This window comes from Protobothrops mucrosquamatus, unplaced genomic scaffold, assembly GCF_001527695.2.
Source record: "Protobothrops mucrosquamatus isolate PMUCROS unplaced genomic scaffold, P.Mucros_1.0 scaffold659, whole genome shotgun sequence".
Taxonomy (NCBI): domain Eukaryota; kingdom Metazoa; phylum Chordata; class Lepidosauria; order Squamata; family Viperidae; genus Protobothrops; species Protobothrops mucrosquamatus.
This window is the reverse complement of record NW_015386948.1, coordinates 427,957-441,482: the sequence shown is the minus strand read 5'-3', so window position 1 is coordinate 441,482 and position 13,526 is coordinate 427,957. Positions and strand designations below refer to the sequence as shown.

General features: G+C 43.0%; 1 protein-coding gene across 1 annotated transcript; it reads right to left on the bottom strand.

Annotated features, from left to right (window-relative positions):
• Positions 1-1,239: 1,239 nt before the first annotated feature.
• GOLGA7 (golgin A7) lies at positions 1,240-11,250 on the bottom strand. Its single transcript, XM_015817961.2, has 6 exons — positions 11,180-11,250; positions 10,182-10,314; positions 7,743-7,895; positions 4,755-4,856; positions 3,771-3,834; positions 1,240-1,263 (listed from the first exon to the last, which is right to left on the bottom strand). Exons 2-5 carry the CDS (start codon positions 10,290-10,292, stop codon positions 3,787-3,789), a joined length of 414 nt encoding a protein of 137 aa, XP_015673447.1. The 5' UTR covers positions 10,293-10,314; positions 11,180-11,250; the 3' UTR covers positions 1,240-1,263; positions 3,771-3,786.
• Positions 11,251-13,526: the final 2,276 nt, after the last annotated feature.

Below are 13,526 nucleotides of genomic sequence, written 5' to 3'. Positions count from 1 at the left end.
TTAATTTCACTGTTACGAAACAAAAACGGCCCGTGTTTTTACACCAGTGCTAGCAAATGACAATTTATTTAAGAAAAAAGGTTACTAAGCCATTATTTCCCAAAGTCAATTGTAACGGGTGCAAAAGGCAAAATACTGTTACAGATTAGAAAAAACAACTCACAAGTATCTATATATTTCAAATATTAAACTTTTAGACAGGATAAAGAAAACCATGAAGAAAGGGGATTTAAGAATGATACACCTGAAAACCTTGATCCGCTATTTGGCGCCTCTCCTATTGCTCGAAGGAAAAAAAAACCCACCTGTGCCACCCATTTTAAAACTGGTCCTGTTTGGCAAATTCCTTAATACCTTGTCACGAGAGATAGCAACTTCCACAGAGAATTACTTTGCCGTTTTAGAGTCAAAGAGATACACAGAGTAAAACCCACATTGGACAGAGAAGAGGGAATGGAACAAAGGATATTGGATTTTTTTTGAGACGGGGGGGTAAAATGTTCCAGATATTTTTGCAAGCATCACGCTGGAATGTCGAGCACAAGTAGAAGTACTGCAGAGACGACGTCTGTGAAAGGAAAAAGCTGACAGACTGAACACCATTTCTAGCTGGCCCTAAACCTGCCTGCCCTAAACTAAAACATCTATTAAAAAAACCCCAAAACCATATTCATTACCTACATTTACAGATTCAACACTTAAGGGTGGAGAGGAGCCGAGAAGTGACACTTCTGCTAACACGACGTATTTGGGGCTGCTGCGTTTTCCTCATGTTTTAACACACGGCTCACGGCTTCTTCTCGTGAATTGTACATTTGAGAACAAGAGGCTCCAAAACACGTCAGCAGTAAAAAATAAAAACGCTTTGCGGTTTCTTAATGGAGTCAGTCGAGAAGATGGGGGCTTGGGTCCCTTTTTGACCAATCAGCAGATTGTACTTCATCAAGAGAGGCTTCATTTTCCAAGATGCAACACAGTGTTGCTTTCTTTTTCCAGAAGCTGACAGAAGCCCAAAGTCCACCGAGAGAGTTCCCACCGCCTTGAGGTCATTCCCGGTTGGCCTTCTGCCTGAGGGAACGCGGCAGCTTCAGGCCCAACAAAGCAAGACAGGTGCTGCCCACCTGGGCTGGGTTTCCCCCCACGAAAGAACGGGAGTCTGAAAAGTGAGTCCTTGTGTAAATGGCACTGTGGAGTTCACGGAAGCAGAGGGAAGGGTGCTAAGACAGAAGGAAGGAAACAAGCGGAAACCATGTTCGCTGGTCCCTGGAGAGGAAACAAAGCGTCATTAACAAAATTTAAAGCACAACATGGCTGCTTTCAGGACTTTACGTCATCCTTTTGGGACTGTTGGAAGGTAGTAGTAGTAATGCAAGGCCGTAATGCAGCTTTGCCCCTTGTTAAATGGAATAAAACCAACAAAGAGTGATTTGAAATTCTGAGTGCCCTCACACGGGATTCTCTTAGAAAAGAGGGAGTGAGCATTTATCACATTGCTATCAATGTTGTCACTTTTTCCTGTTTTATCTTTTGGGGAACAAATGGATGATTTAGGGCAGGGATGCCCAACCGTGGCAATTTTTAAGACCTGTGGACTTCAACTCCCAGAATTCCTCAGCCAGGCACGCTGGCTGAGGAATTCTGGGAGTTGGAGTCCACGAGTCATAGAAGGAAAGGGCCGAGTTTGAAGAGCCCTGCATTAAAAGCTAACCCTGACACCTAAAGTGATGCTTTTCCTCAAACATTCATTTTACAAGGTATATTGCCCCCAGGTAAATTGTCTCTTCCAGGAGAAAATGAAAAGACAGTAATTAAGAAAGCCAAGGTTTAAAAGGCAACATAAAACGTTAAAAAAGTCTTCTTCAAAGCTTCTATCTTTAGGCCAGTGTTTCTCAACCTTGACAATTTTAAGGCATGTGGACTTCAACTCCCAGAATTCCACAGCCAGCATTGCTGGCTGTGGAATTCTGGGAGTTGAAGTCCACATGCCTTAAAATTGTCAAGGTTGAGAAACACTGCTTTAGGCGCTCGTTTGGAGAGAAAGCATCCAGAAAAAGCTAATGGCAGAATAGCATCTTCTCTCCTCTTCTACTGCCCCACACTTGTCAGTGGTTCACAGAATTGTAGCGTAGCAAACGTTAGGGATAACTACTACTGGAGTGGAAGCAGTAGACCATTATCGTTCTGGAATTTCCAGGTTATTAGTGGCCTAAAACACACTGACAAATCTTCAACCAGCACAGTAGATGAAAAATAGGATGGCTTCCAATAAAAAGGGCAGAGGCTTGTGCTAGCTCAACCACCAAGAGTTAGACTGTAAAAAACACCAGCACGACAACATCTTTAAATGGGCCCTCTTCAACCATAGGAGTGTGCCAATATTCATACATACAAAATACAACTTAGGTGTCGAGTTAATTAAAGCATCAGTAGCTGATAGCCTACCATGTAAGATCAATATATACCATTCCTAATGCTGTTTATCCTGGGTTTTTTTTATAATCTTTCATGCAATGATGCAACTAGGCTCTTAAAAAAGACTTTCTAAATCAGAGGTTCCCAAACTTGGCAACTTTAAGACTTGTGGACTTCAACCCCAAGAATTCCTCAGCCAGCCAAGCTGAAGTCCACAAGTCTTAAAGTTGCCAATGGTGGAGACCTCTGTTCTAAATTAAGAAAATTATTAGTTACTAATTAATTACTAAGACTTTTATGCCACTTCATTCCAGGATGAACTGGCTTCTTGTCTACCTAAAACCGCCATTCTGGCGATATTTCGTTCTATTCAGGTCATTTTAGCCATAATAAACAAATGACTTAAAACCAAAACACGGTGGTCTTGGAAATCGATTGCTTTTTCAAGTTTCGGCACATTTGCCGGGACATTATGAAACTTCTTACCAGCTACAAGATAGGTTTCCAGTGGCTCTTTGCAATTTCTTAGGAAAGAACCAAAGTTTGCTTTAATCCATTATTTTCAAAAGCCGAGCGTCCTTGCAATGCCCGAGACAGTTCAAATAGGGATACGTACCCCCCACCCTGCCATTTCAGGAGAGCATTCCTGTTATTTTAATTTGCGAGTTTGCAGTCCAAACCCCATAATCCCCACTTCCTCAGCCAGTCTGCATTTGAAAGAATTCAACATGGCCAGGTCTACGATGTACAAGTTGGCAAATTTAAGAACTATCTAGACATAATATAATTTATTAATCTAATTTACAAGCCCACATCTTCAAGCTGGGGGGGGGGAGATGGAATTTTGGATCAAATAACAAGTAAAAACAGCAATAATTCATTCAGCGCTCACTAAGGATCAAGCATGTTAGCATTAATGGCTCTTCAAAGCCCAAAAAGCAGATGTTTTTCCTATAATGGAGTTGCCAACTGAGACAAGCCTCATGCAACTGCATATTAAAAAGCAACATAAAAATGTATGTACGTGGTTAGAAGCAAATAAAAGCCCTCTTTCACTGGGTGCTTTGAAATAAAGATGCCCTATTGCCTGCTAAACTACCACTCATTAATTTCAATTGTGAATCAACTTGACACCGTTGTACATTACTGTATCAGAACTTTGAGGTTTTGAGTTGACATTTCTAGATTTTATCAGTTATTAGAGATATGTAAGTTATATTCTAATGTACTTAGGACCCCGTGAAGGGGTGTTATTCCTTCAAGTGTTAATAGAGTGGTCAGATCAGTAGCGTTTGGGATAGGAAGGTTTTGATGATGCAAGTTTCAGGATCAACAGTTAAAATATTCATAATGTTTACCTTTGACATCAGAGGTTTATCTTCCACTGCTCACACTTCTGTCTTCATAAATGGTAATTTCAACCTGTACAGCAGATCTGTTAAGAAAATATTCTGCGGGGGCAAGTCACAGAGATAAAAAACGGGGGAGATAACAGAGTTTACTCTAGGTTTTCAACTTTACGTGCTTCAAAAGTGTTGGACTTCTAACTTCCAGAGTCGACGCAGGGACCAGGGATTCTGGAAGCTAAAGTTCAATTCTAGGGATGTGACCAGTGGTGAGAGATTTCTTACAGCAGACATTTCCTTAGCAGCTGATTGTAAGGCAACCATCTGGAGCCCTGAAAATAATGAAGCCGGGACACATCTAGCTTGTATTCTTCACAAGCAGAAAAACCTAGAAAACTCTACGCTGCATTTCATCACGTGCAAGTTCTCTTTCTGATGACAAAATTGCTCCAAGAATTTTGCTCCACCCTCCCCTGCAGCAGTCTCGAATATTCAGAGACACGGAAGGCCATTTCTTCTAAAAGTCCATAGGCTAACCCATGGGTAGGCAACCTTGGCTCTTTTAGGACTCGTGGATTTCAACTCCCTGAATTCCTGAGCCAGCCATGCTGAGGAGAAAGGGAGAGGTTTCCAAGCTGAGCCATGCTGGCTCAGGAATTCTGGGGGTTGAAGTCCACAAGTCCTAAAAGAGCCAAGGTTGCCTACCCCTGGGCTAACCAGAATCCAATCACCGCACCTTAAATGACAGACCCATTATTTGGGGTTTAAGACATAAAGGTCCGTCTGCTATAGAATTAAGGAGCAGAACTGAGATAAATAAAAGCAACCTTCAGCGCGTAAGTCCTGGAATACGAAAGCCATCAATGGTTTCACCCTGCTCCATCATTTCTTTTTAAAGAGCCACAGTGTGGTTTTTTGGGGGTACAAAAGGGATGGACAAAGAGAGACAATCCACGAGCTGGCAAAAGTTTAGGAACCCACAGAAAAAAAAGATACAACTCTTAGTCCCCTCTCAATGGGGTCAGTCAAGAGGAGGCCTTGTGGAGCATAGATCTTCTCGTTCTGCTCCTGAATGTACTTGGCAATTTTCTTGAGAACCTGGAATAAAAAGACAGAGGCTCGTTTCAATTCCTGTTGTTACAAACTCTTGGTAATACTTTTAAACGATAAAGGCCTGACGACAAGGGAGATTCGTGTTCAAGCCAATCGTTCTCTCTTAGCCCAACTGAACCTCACAGAATTGTTATTATTGTTATGGGAGCTCTGTTTTGTGATTCAATATAAACACATACCAAATAAAAATTCTAATCCTCGACTCACCAGATGGTCATTTATGAGCAAAAGCATATCATTTAATATCCTTCTCATGGAATAAGAAAGCAATTGCTTTCTTATCACAGGACAAGCTCGTGTTTTATCCAGCCAGCCAACCAACCAACTAACCACTCATGATTTAATGAACTGACACAACTGTCTGAGTTTGCATAAGACTGAGCCATAAACTCAATGCACTGGTTGTGTTCACACTGAAGCACAAACTGGAGTACACCACACATTAGCTCAAAATATTGTGCACATGTTGTGCACATTCAACCCAAGTATAAAGTAGCTCAGAACACCAGTACTACACCCAACAACAGTTTATAGCCACTAAAAAAACATTAGTCTTCTACCATCAAGGTCAACTCATGGTGACTTCATCTTTGAAAAAAACCCTACAATTTTCCTAATAGTAAACCACTTGCCACTACACACCCCAGTAGTCTCCCATCCAAGTATTAACTGGGCTTGACTTTGTTTAGCTTCCTAACGCACAGAATACCTGCAAGCTATTCCCATAACTGCTCTGATCTCTCCCTGCAACAAGGATGTTGTGCGTAAACAACTGGGCACGCAGATAAAAATATTCTTCTCTTCAGACAGCTCCCAGCAACTACTACAGCAGATATATCCTTGATACCAACCTCAGTGGAAAATTTAAAAGCTGTTTTACACAGGAATGTAGGTTGCCTGGATCGCAACGGACTATCCACAACATGGACCACTTAAACTATTTGTAAAAGGTTCTATTCATTCTAGAGATTAGCCTTAGACAGAAATGTGGTGCCTGGAAAGTATTTTGCCCCAAGTTCAGAAAAGGCCGATTTTGAAAGCCAACTTGGCTGGAACTAAATGTGTTCAGTGTCCATTTTCAAAAAGAGAATACCGCAAAAGCAATCTCGGTAGAGAGTGCTCAAGAGTAGCCACAGACTGGCACAAAATCCCAATGATATAAAATCAGGAGCGGAAGCAATTAGCAGGAAACCGACTCTCCCTGGCAGAGCCAGCGAACCATGTCATGCTGACTTCTGAGAAAATACGACTTTTTAAACAATTTTCTGAAGAGCATTATCTGGCCAAAACCAGGGCTTTTGATGCCAGGAAAGTGGTGGATGGAAAAAAATTCCATTCATTTTTTTTTTCCCGGGAAGGCCACCCTGAAATGTGATCAGTGGTAGGAAAGCCAACTAGCTGGTAGAGGCAATAGGAGTGTGAAATGGAAGCACAGAGAGGAGACTTATTTTCCGTGGCTGAATTTATGGCAATAAACCCTAAGGGAAATTGGAGGAGGAGACCTTGCTTGAGGCACCTAAAGGCAGCTTTCATGGCTCCATACTGTTCTCAAAAGGATCCTGTGTAGGATGCAGGCATGAAATATAAGGCAAGGCTATTACAGGACAAGGGGGAAGATGAAAATCTGGGGAAAGATCAGATACCTAGGGGGAGACAGGTTCAAATCCCACTCAACCATGGAATTCATTGGGTGATTTTAAACCAGAGTTGCTTCTCTCCATTCTACCTATTTCATAAGGCTGTTAGAAGTATAAAAAGAAAGCTCCCCAGGTATTCGGCTATGAGTTCTTTAAAGGAAAGCAAGACACACCTTTAACAAACAAAGACGATGTGGAAAAGGAGTTGGAAGAGCCAACTGTCAGTGCTTTAAAAACAACCTTTCCCCAATTTATTGAAGTCCAACTCCAAAGAGAGAACCAACCTAGAACCCCGGAGAAATTTCCTGACAGTGAGAACAATTAATCAGTGGAATGCTGTTGCCTTCAGAAGTTGTGGGTGCTCCATTCTGCTATATTAACCTTCTTTTGAATCACTCACAACTGGCTGAAAACAGTGTATGAAGCCGTAAAGCATGATTTATAAACTAGAACGATTAGGTTCACACAATACGCTAAGTCTGGGTCAAATAAACGACAACATTGCTTAGCAAACGGCAGGAATCAGATTTCACTGTGATCTCACCTGGCCCCGCCCCTGTTTACATATTCCATTTGCCTACCACTTTTATACAGTAATTGTGTTTTTGTTAGCTTTTATAATTTCATTACCTTCCAAGGTTTTTATGTTCTCGTAGTATAAACTACAAGAAGTCTCTCTCTCTCTCTCTCTTTAATGTTGTGGCATGTAAGCACAAGAATTAAACAAATAACACCCCCCTCTCAAAGTCTGGAAGGCAAAAAACACACATAATGGAACATTTCCCTATCTAAAGAGAACAAAATGGACAGAAAGCACCTGTGCTAATCTAGCCTTCCTCTTGATGCAGTTAATTTTTGACGTATTCAGACACTTTGTTTTATACCCAAATAGTCTAATCAGGTGATACAGCTCTATCACAGGGGAGCAGATGCAGGAGAGGGAGTCCTAATACTTAGCAACATTAGGCTAAATGCATCTCCTGTAACCGCTGTCAGAAAGCCAGAATGGAAAATTACATTCTTGAACGTAGAATGGAAGCGGTAAATCACATCCCGTTTGGGTTTTAATAAGTGAGGTTTAACATGCCTCAAAGATGCCTTTCCGATATTTTATTGCAGGAGATTAAATGCTATTCCTTCTGTGGAGTTTTTTTTTTTTTCCTTCTGCCATCAAACCTCCAGTGTGTATATATGGCCCTTTTTTTTTTCTATTAGGGAAAGTAAGTCAGCTGACCTTCTCATAATGGGTCTCCATGCACAGAAATATAGTGTAGGCAGTCAAGCAAGCCAAGCACCCTTCCAGATAGGACTGGCTCCCAAGTTTCTCCGCTTCGGCGTAAAGATTATTCAGGGTCCGCACAGTTTCTTCAAATTGCTGCCTGTCAATCTGAACAAAGGATCTCATTTAGAAACAGACATTCGGGCAGGTACAAAAATGTAGCTTCTTTGAACGGAAACGACCTATTTAGATGAAAACCATATGGACTTCAATGGCTCAGATCCCCAGGAAATAGGACTTGACTTCTTGGATGAAGAGTTCCACGTCAAGAGCCTCGTCTGCAGAACTGAGACTCAGGAAACAATTACAAGTTTTAAAAGAGTCGCAGAAAGAATGCAACTTTCTTCAGAAGAGCCTTTCAAGATATTCTTCAAAGCTGTTCCTGGCATAACTCAACTCACAGAAGAAAGCAGTCAGCTGCTACCATGAAAACAGTCTGTTTTTCCTTGCTGGAGCTGCTGATCAAAAGATCACAAGGATAAATATTGTTTGCTTTTGCTTTCAACACCGATATAGCCACCCAGCAGAAGTAGCCAGTAAATTAGAGCATTTGAGAACAAAAATACCAGAAAATTCTCAATAGCGGAGAGAAGCTTGGCCGACATAGTAAGAACAATAATTCTGGAACATAGCAATGACTTGTTCATTATTCTCAAACCATTAAAGATGACATTTATGTTTTTTTTTCTCCATTTCTTTCACTTAGAAACTGAGAGGTGCTACAATCCTAGAATATTCATTTTATTTCTTTATTAATTCAATTTTTTTTATTCTGCCTCTATTACCGATTAGGAGGCTCGTTCAATGCAGTAAAGTTTACTTCTTAGCAAATATACAGACAATCTGGCTGTCAGATTCCTAATTACTTAGAACATCACAAATTTTGACTTTCTTCCAGAGATCTTAAGACATTGTAAATGCTGTCCCCAAAGTACAAGTACTCAAACCCAGAGGTCCTTAATTAGATTAGTTAAACGTGGTCTTAGCAGCTCCACATTCACACGTATTATATTTGGTTGTGGCTTTGTGTGCCTGGCTGAGGAATTCTGGGAGTTGAAGTCCACAAGTCTTAAAGTGGCTAAGTTTGAAGACCCCTGACTTAACCCCAAGAATGAAGCCCAATGGAGAGAGGCTGAGACAGGAAGCCCTGCTATTGCTTTAGTCACCAGTGTAATAAAGGGATTCCCACAGACAAATCTGACTCCTGTGTGGTTCTTTAATTGCTTGCGCTCCGCAGCCAGGACAAACTTGTTTGGCATACTTCCTAACAGGAAGTAGCCGACATCAAAGGCAGCAGGAATACAGCTCTTGAGGTTTCATATCCAAAGCTTATGTCGGTCCTACAAACCTAAATCCAATCAAACGAGAAACCAAAAGAATTCAATCAATAGGACTGAAATACTCGCCTGTTGTAGAAGAGAAATAATAGAAGGGGCTCTGAAATGTTTGGGTGGTTTTTAGAACAGCTCTTTCAAAATCTGTACAGTAATAGGTTTTCAGTTCAAACAACAACACTGGACTCTAATTTGTTGCTCTGTCTAGGAGTAGATCTCCCATACTCCATCTCTGCACTGGAAAATATGGCTTTTCCTGCATCTCTGTCACTATTCATTTTAGCTTAGTTATAAATATAATTTACAATCCTGGGTGTTAAAGTAAAATTTAAAAAAAAACCAAAGACAGAATGGTAAAACAGCTCAAGACAACCGATGCAGTGTGAAATCCAGAAGAAATACAATTTTGTAGTGAAAACTGTATAGGAGGAAAGTCCCGTTAATCTACAATAGCCCCAAACCAGGAGATTGGTAGGACCTTCTCCAACCAGCTAATTCTATTAAAAGACATAAATTGCAGCCTTTTAATAAACTTGCTAGTCAGAAAAGTTTCTACCAGATTCCTTTTGATTGTATGCAGTGCAATGTTAACGACACAAAATGGCAATTTTAACTTAAGGGAAAACCTATCCTTTCCTCTGGGATTTTCAAAAAGTACTTTCGTTGCTTTCAAGGAGCTGAAAAATGTTTTCACACTGAGTGATTTTAGTTGTATAGGACAGGTAATAATTACTGCTCTCTCTCTCTCTCTCTCTCTCTCTCTCTCGTTAGCCTTTGTTTATAAAAGGGACAGCAGCTTTTTAAAGAGGCAACTGGACTTTCTTGTTTTTCTTTGAAGACGTTTCATCCAAGAAGCTTCTTCAGAAGAAAAAGAAGTTGCCTCTTGAAAAAGCACCTGGACGACTGAGAATCTCCATAGAAATTCAGCTGAGGTACAGAACCAAGCAAGCCACTATGAAAAGTGGGCAATTGCCCTACACCCCCAGGTACAGTGCATTATATGGATCCAGCCAGCTTTGGTTGCTAAGCACATTATAGTTTAACGCTAGTGACTACTCACCCGGTTTTCCAACTCTGGGGGGAACTTGGTCTGGAACTGGCACCTCGTGCCACTGCTGTAGTCCCTTTGGATGAAGACTTTGCTGGCAACAGGCGGCTGCTGTGGCCTCATCTCGCAGCTCAAACTGGCCAGTCTGGATGTGAAAGGAGAGATAAGCTATCAAATTGTGTCCCACTGGCCACTCCAGTTTTATATCACGTGTGCTGGTTGCATTGGAACATGTGCCTGGCTGATCAGCTCCCTGGCTTTTACACACTGGGCACCTATTATAATCAATTAAATAACCCTATATATTTGGCATGCATACTGAAGGCATTATTCCCTCTACTTAAAAAGGAGGAGTATTTAATATGTATAATAGTTGTTATGAGATACAAGCATTCACAACAAGCGATCTTCAGCGTCCTGCTTTTGTAATCTTGACTGTTCTCCAAGGTAGCTCTTTGAAACATGGAACACACTCATGATTCAGCTCCTCCTGCAAACTCAGGAACCCCACTGTTGTTGTTGTTGTTTTTAAAAAGGCCAATGAGGAGAGAGACTGAAAAGCCTGGGAATATTTAGCCTTGAGAAGACAAGGCTAATAATATAAGGCAGCTGTTTCCAAATGTGTGAAAAGAAGGAATCTTGTTTCCCTCCATCCCAGAAGACCAGAGCATGGACCAATAATGGACCAAGTTAGAGCAGTGTTTCTCAACCTTGACCATTTTAAGGCACGTGGACTTCAACTCCCAGAATTCCACAGCCAGCATTGCTGGCTGTGGAATTCTGGGAGTTGAAGTCCACATGCCTTAAAATGGTCAAGGTTGAGAAACACTGAGTTAGAGAGAGGAAGGCAGACTCCAACCTTTTGAATGGCAAAAAATTCAGCAGTGAAAGCAATAATGGCCTATGGAGCTGTGCCCATTTTGAACAGATTCAGCGCCTTCCAAGGCTCCCCCCCCCCNCAGGCCCGGGCCCGCCCCTCCTCCCAACGGCCGCCCCCCCCCCCGCCTTACGGGCAGAGCCCCTCCGCCGCGGCCGCTTCTGCCTCCGCTTCCAGCGTCGGTCGGTCCGCCGGCGACGCAAGCTCCCTCACTTACGGCTGTCGCAAAACCGCCCTCTGCTCGAAGTTTAGGGGGGGCGGGAGCTCTACGGCTGTGGGCGTGGCCGCGCCGTAGATGTAGAAATATGGAGAGTAGAGTGCTTCTCGTCCTCGGGACGGGTCGCTTCCGGGTTTCCTTCGGAGAGAAGGCTTCGTAAGGCAGGCCTGAGAGACCTTGGCTGCTTTTTACGGCTTGCTTTGGACCTCAAGTCCTCTGATCAAGTTGTCCTAGTGCAGGGATGGGGAACCTTGGCTCTTTTATGACTGGTGGACTTCAGCTCCCAGAATTCCTGAGTCAGCATGGCTCAGCTTGGAAATCTCTCTCTTTCCCCTCAGCATGGCTGGCTCAGGAATTCTGGGAGTTGAAGTCCACCAGTCATAAAAGAGCCAAGGTTCCCCACCCCTGGGCTAGGCCTAGGCCACTTTATGACTGGTGGACTTCAACTCCCAGAATTCCTGAGCCGGCATGGCTCAGCATGGAAACCTCTCCCTTTCCCCTCAGGAATTCTGGGAGTTGAAGTCTACGAGTCATAAAAGAGCCAAGGTTACCTACCCCTGCCCAAATGCCTGAATTTTGATCACATGACCGTGAGGAAAAATATTTAAATATTTAAACCAGGGGCCTTCAAACTTGGCCCCTTCATGACTCATGGACTTCAACTCCCAGAATTCCTGAGCCAGCATGAGGGAAACTTTGGTCCCTTCATGACTGGTGGACTTCAACTCCCAGAATTCCTGAGCCAGCATGGCTCAGCTTGGAAACCTCTCCCTTTCCCCTCAGCATGGCTGGCTCAGGAATTCTGGGAGTTGAAGTCCACCAGTCATAAAAGAGCCCAGGTTGCCTACCCCTGATCTAGTGACATTTGGGGGATGGAGGCTGGGAGGAGAGAAGCTGCCGAGCGAGGCTTTCGTTGGGTGAAAGCAAAGCACCAGAGGGCAGGACGAGAAGCAATGGCTGGAAACTGATCAAGGAGAGAAGCAACCTGGAATTAAGAAGAAACTTCCTGACAAGTGAGGACAATTAACCAGTGGAACAGCTTTGCCTCCAGAACTTGTGGGTGCTTCATCACTCAAGGTTTCTAAGAAGAGACTCACTGGACAGTCACTTGGCTGAGATGGTATAGGTTCTCCTGCTTGGGCAGGGGGCTGGACTAGATGACCTCCAAGGTCCCTTCCAGCTCTATTCTGTTCTAACAGTGAGGATAATGAACCAGTGGAACAGCTTGCCTCCAGAAATCGTGGGCGCTCCATCCCTGGAGGTTTTTAAGAAGAGACTGGACAATCACTTGGCTGAGATGGTATAGGTTCTCCTGCTTGAGCAGGGGGCTGGACTAGAAGACCTCTAAGGTCCCTTCCAGTTCAAGCTCTATTCTATGCTATGCTATGCTATGCTATGCTATTTCCTATTCTATTCTATTCTATTCTATTCCACTTGGCTGCATGTTCTGACCCCGACCCCGACCTCCATTTGGAACAGCTGCAGCTTTGCATGGGCTGGGGCCAGATTTTTGAAGGAGGGGGTTTTTTTCTCTTGTGTTTTCTCTGAAGGAGCAAATGTATTTATTGCTAAGAATTGGAAGCTTTGAAACCACCGTGTCCCAAAGGCCGCTGCGCCCGGGATCCAACAGATGTTCTACCGTAGGCAACTGTTTTGCCAGTCGGAATCGGCTTGTGCTTTTGCAATCAAATCCCCTTCATGTGCGTTGCTGTGAAAATTACATACATATTATAAATAGCTGAGTTATGAATCAGGTTGGGTGATTTGCAGGCTCAGCTGCTCCGTGTCTGGCAAGAAGGATTAGCCTCTGGAATAGGACTCGGCTGAGGACGAAGTGACAGGAATGGAGGGTTGTGTTTTCAGTATTACAACGAGGAGCTATTCCTTAAAATATAGGATGGCAGACCCACAATCCCAGAAGCCAGAGCCACTTTTAGGGAGCAGTGGAGACACTTCTGTAGTGCTACACATGGTCCCCATCAACAAATTTGGAAATTATTAGATTGGCTGATACATTTCACTTATTAGTATGTGTTAAATTGAGGCTGGAAATCCCATCTGATGGGTGGGATTCAGCTCCTAGAATTCCTTGGCCATAATGGCCATTGCTATAAAATCTGGGAGCTGACATCCACAGGCCTGGAGAGTACCAAAGTTGGGACAACTTGATCTGATCAATTAAAATCTAATCCCTAGTTCAGGGGGCTTCAAACCTGGCCCTTTTATGACTTGTGGGCTTCAATTCCCAGAATTCCTCAGCCAG

Bases quoted from the DNA above. Each gene is read 5' to 3' on its own strand.
- GOLGA7 (XM_015817961.2), bottom strand. From the start codon at position 10,292: ATGAGGCCACAGCAGCCGCCTGTTGCCAGCAAAGTCTTCATCCAAAGG. The intron at 7,896-10,181 runs GTGAGTAGTCAC...TCCTTTGTTCAG, and splicing joins CCCCAGAGTTGGAAAACCGG to ATTGACAGGCAGCAATTTGA. The intron at 3,835-4,754 runs GTATCTTTTTTT...TCTGCTGTACAG, and splicing joins TTGAGAGGGGACTAAGAGTT to GTTGAAATTACCATTTATGA.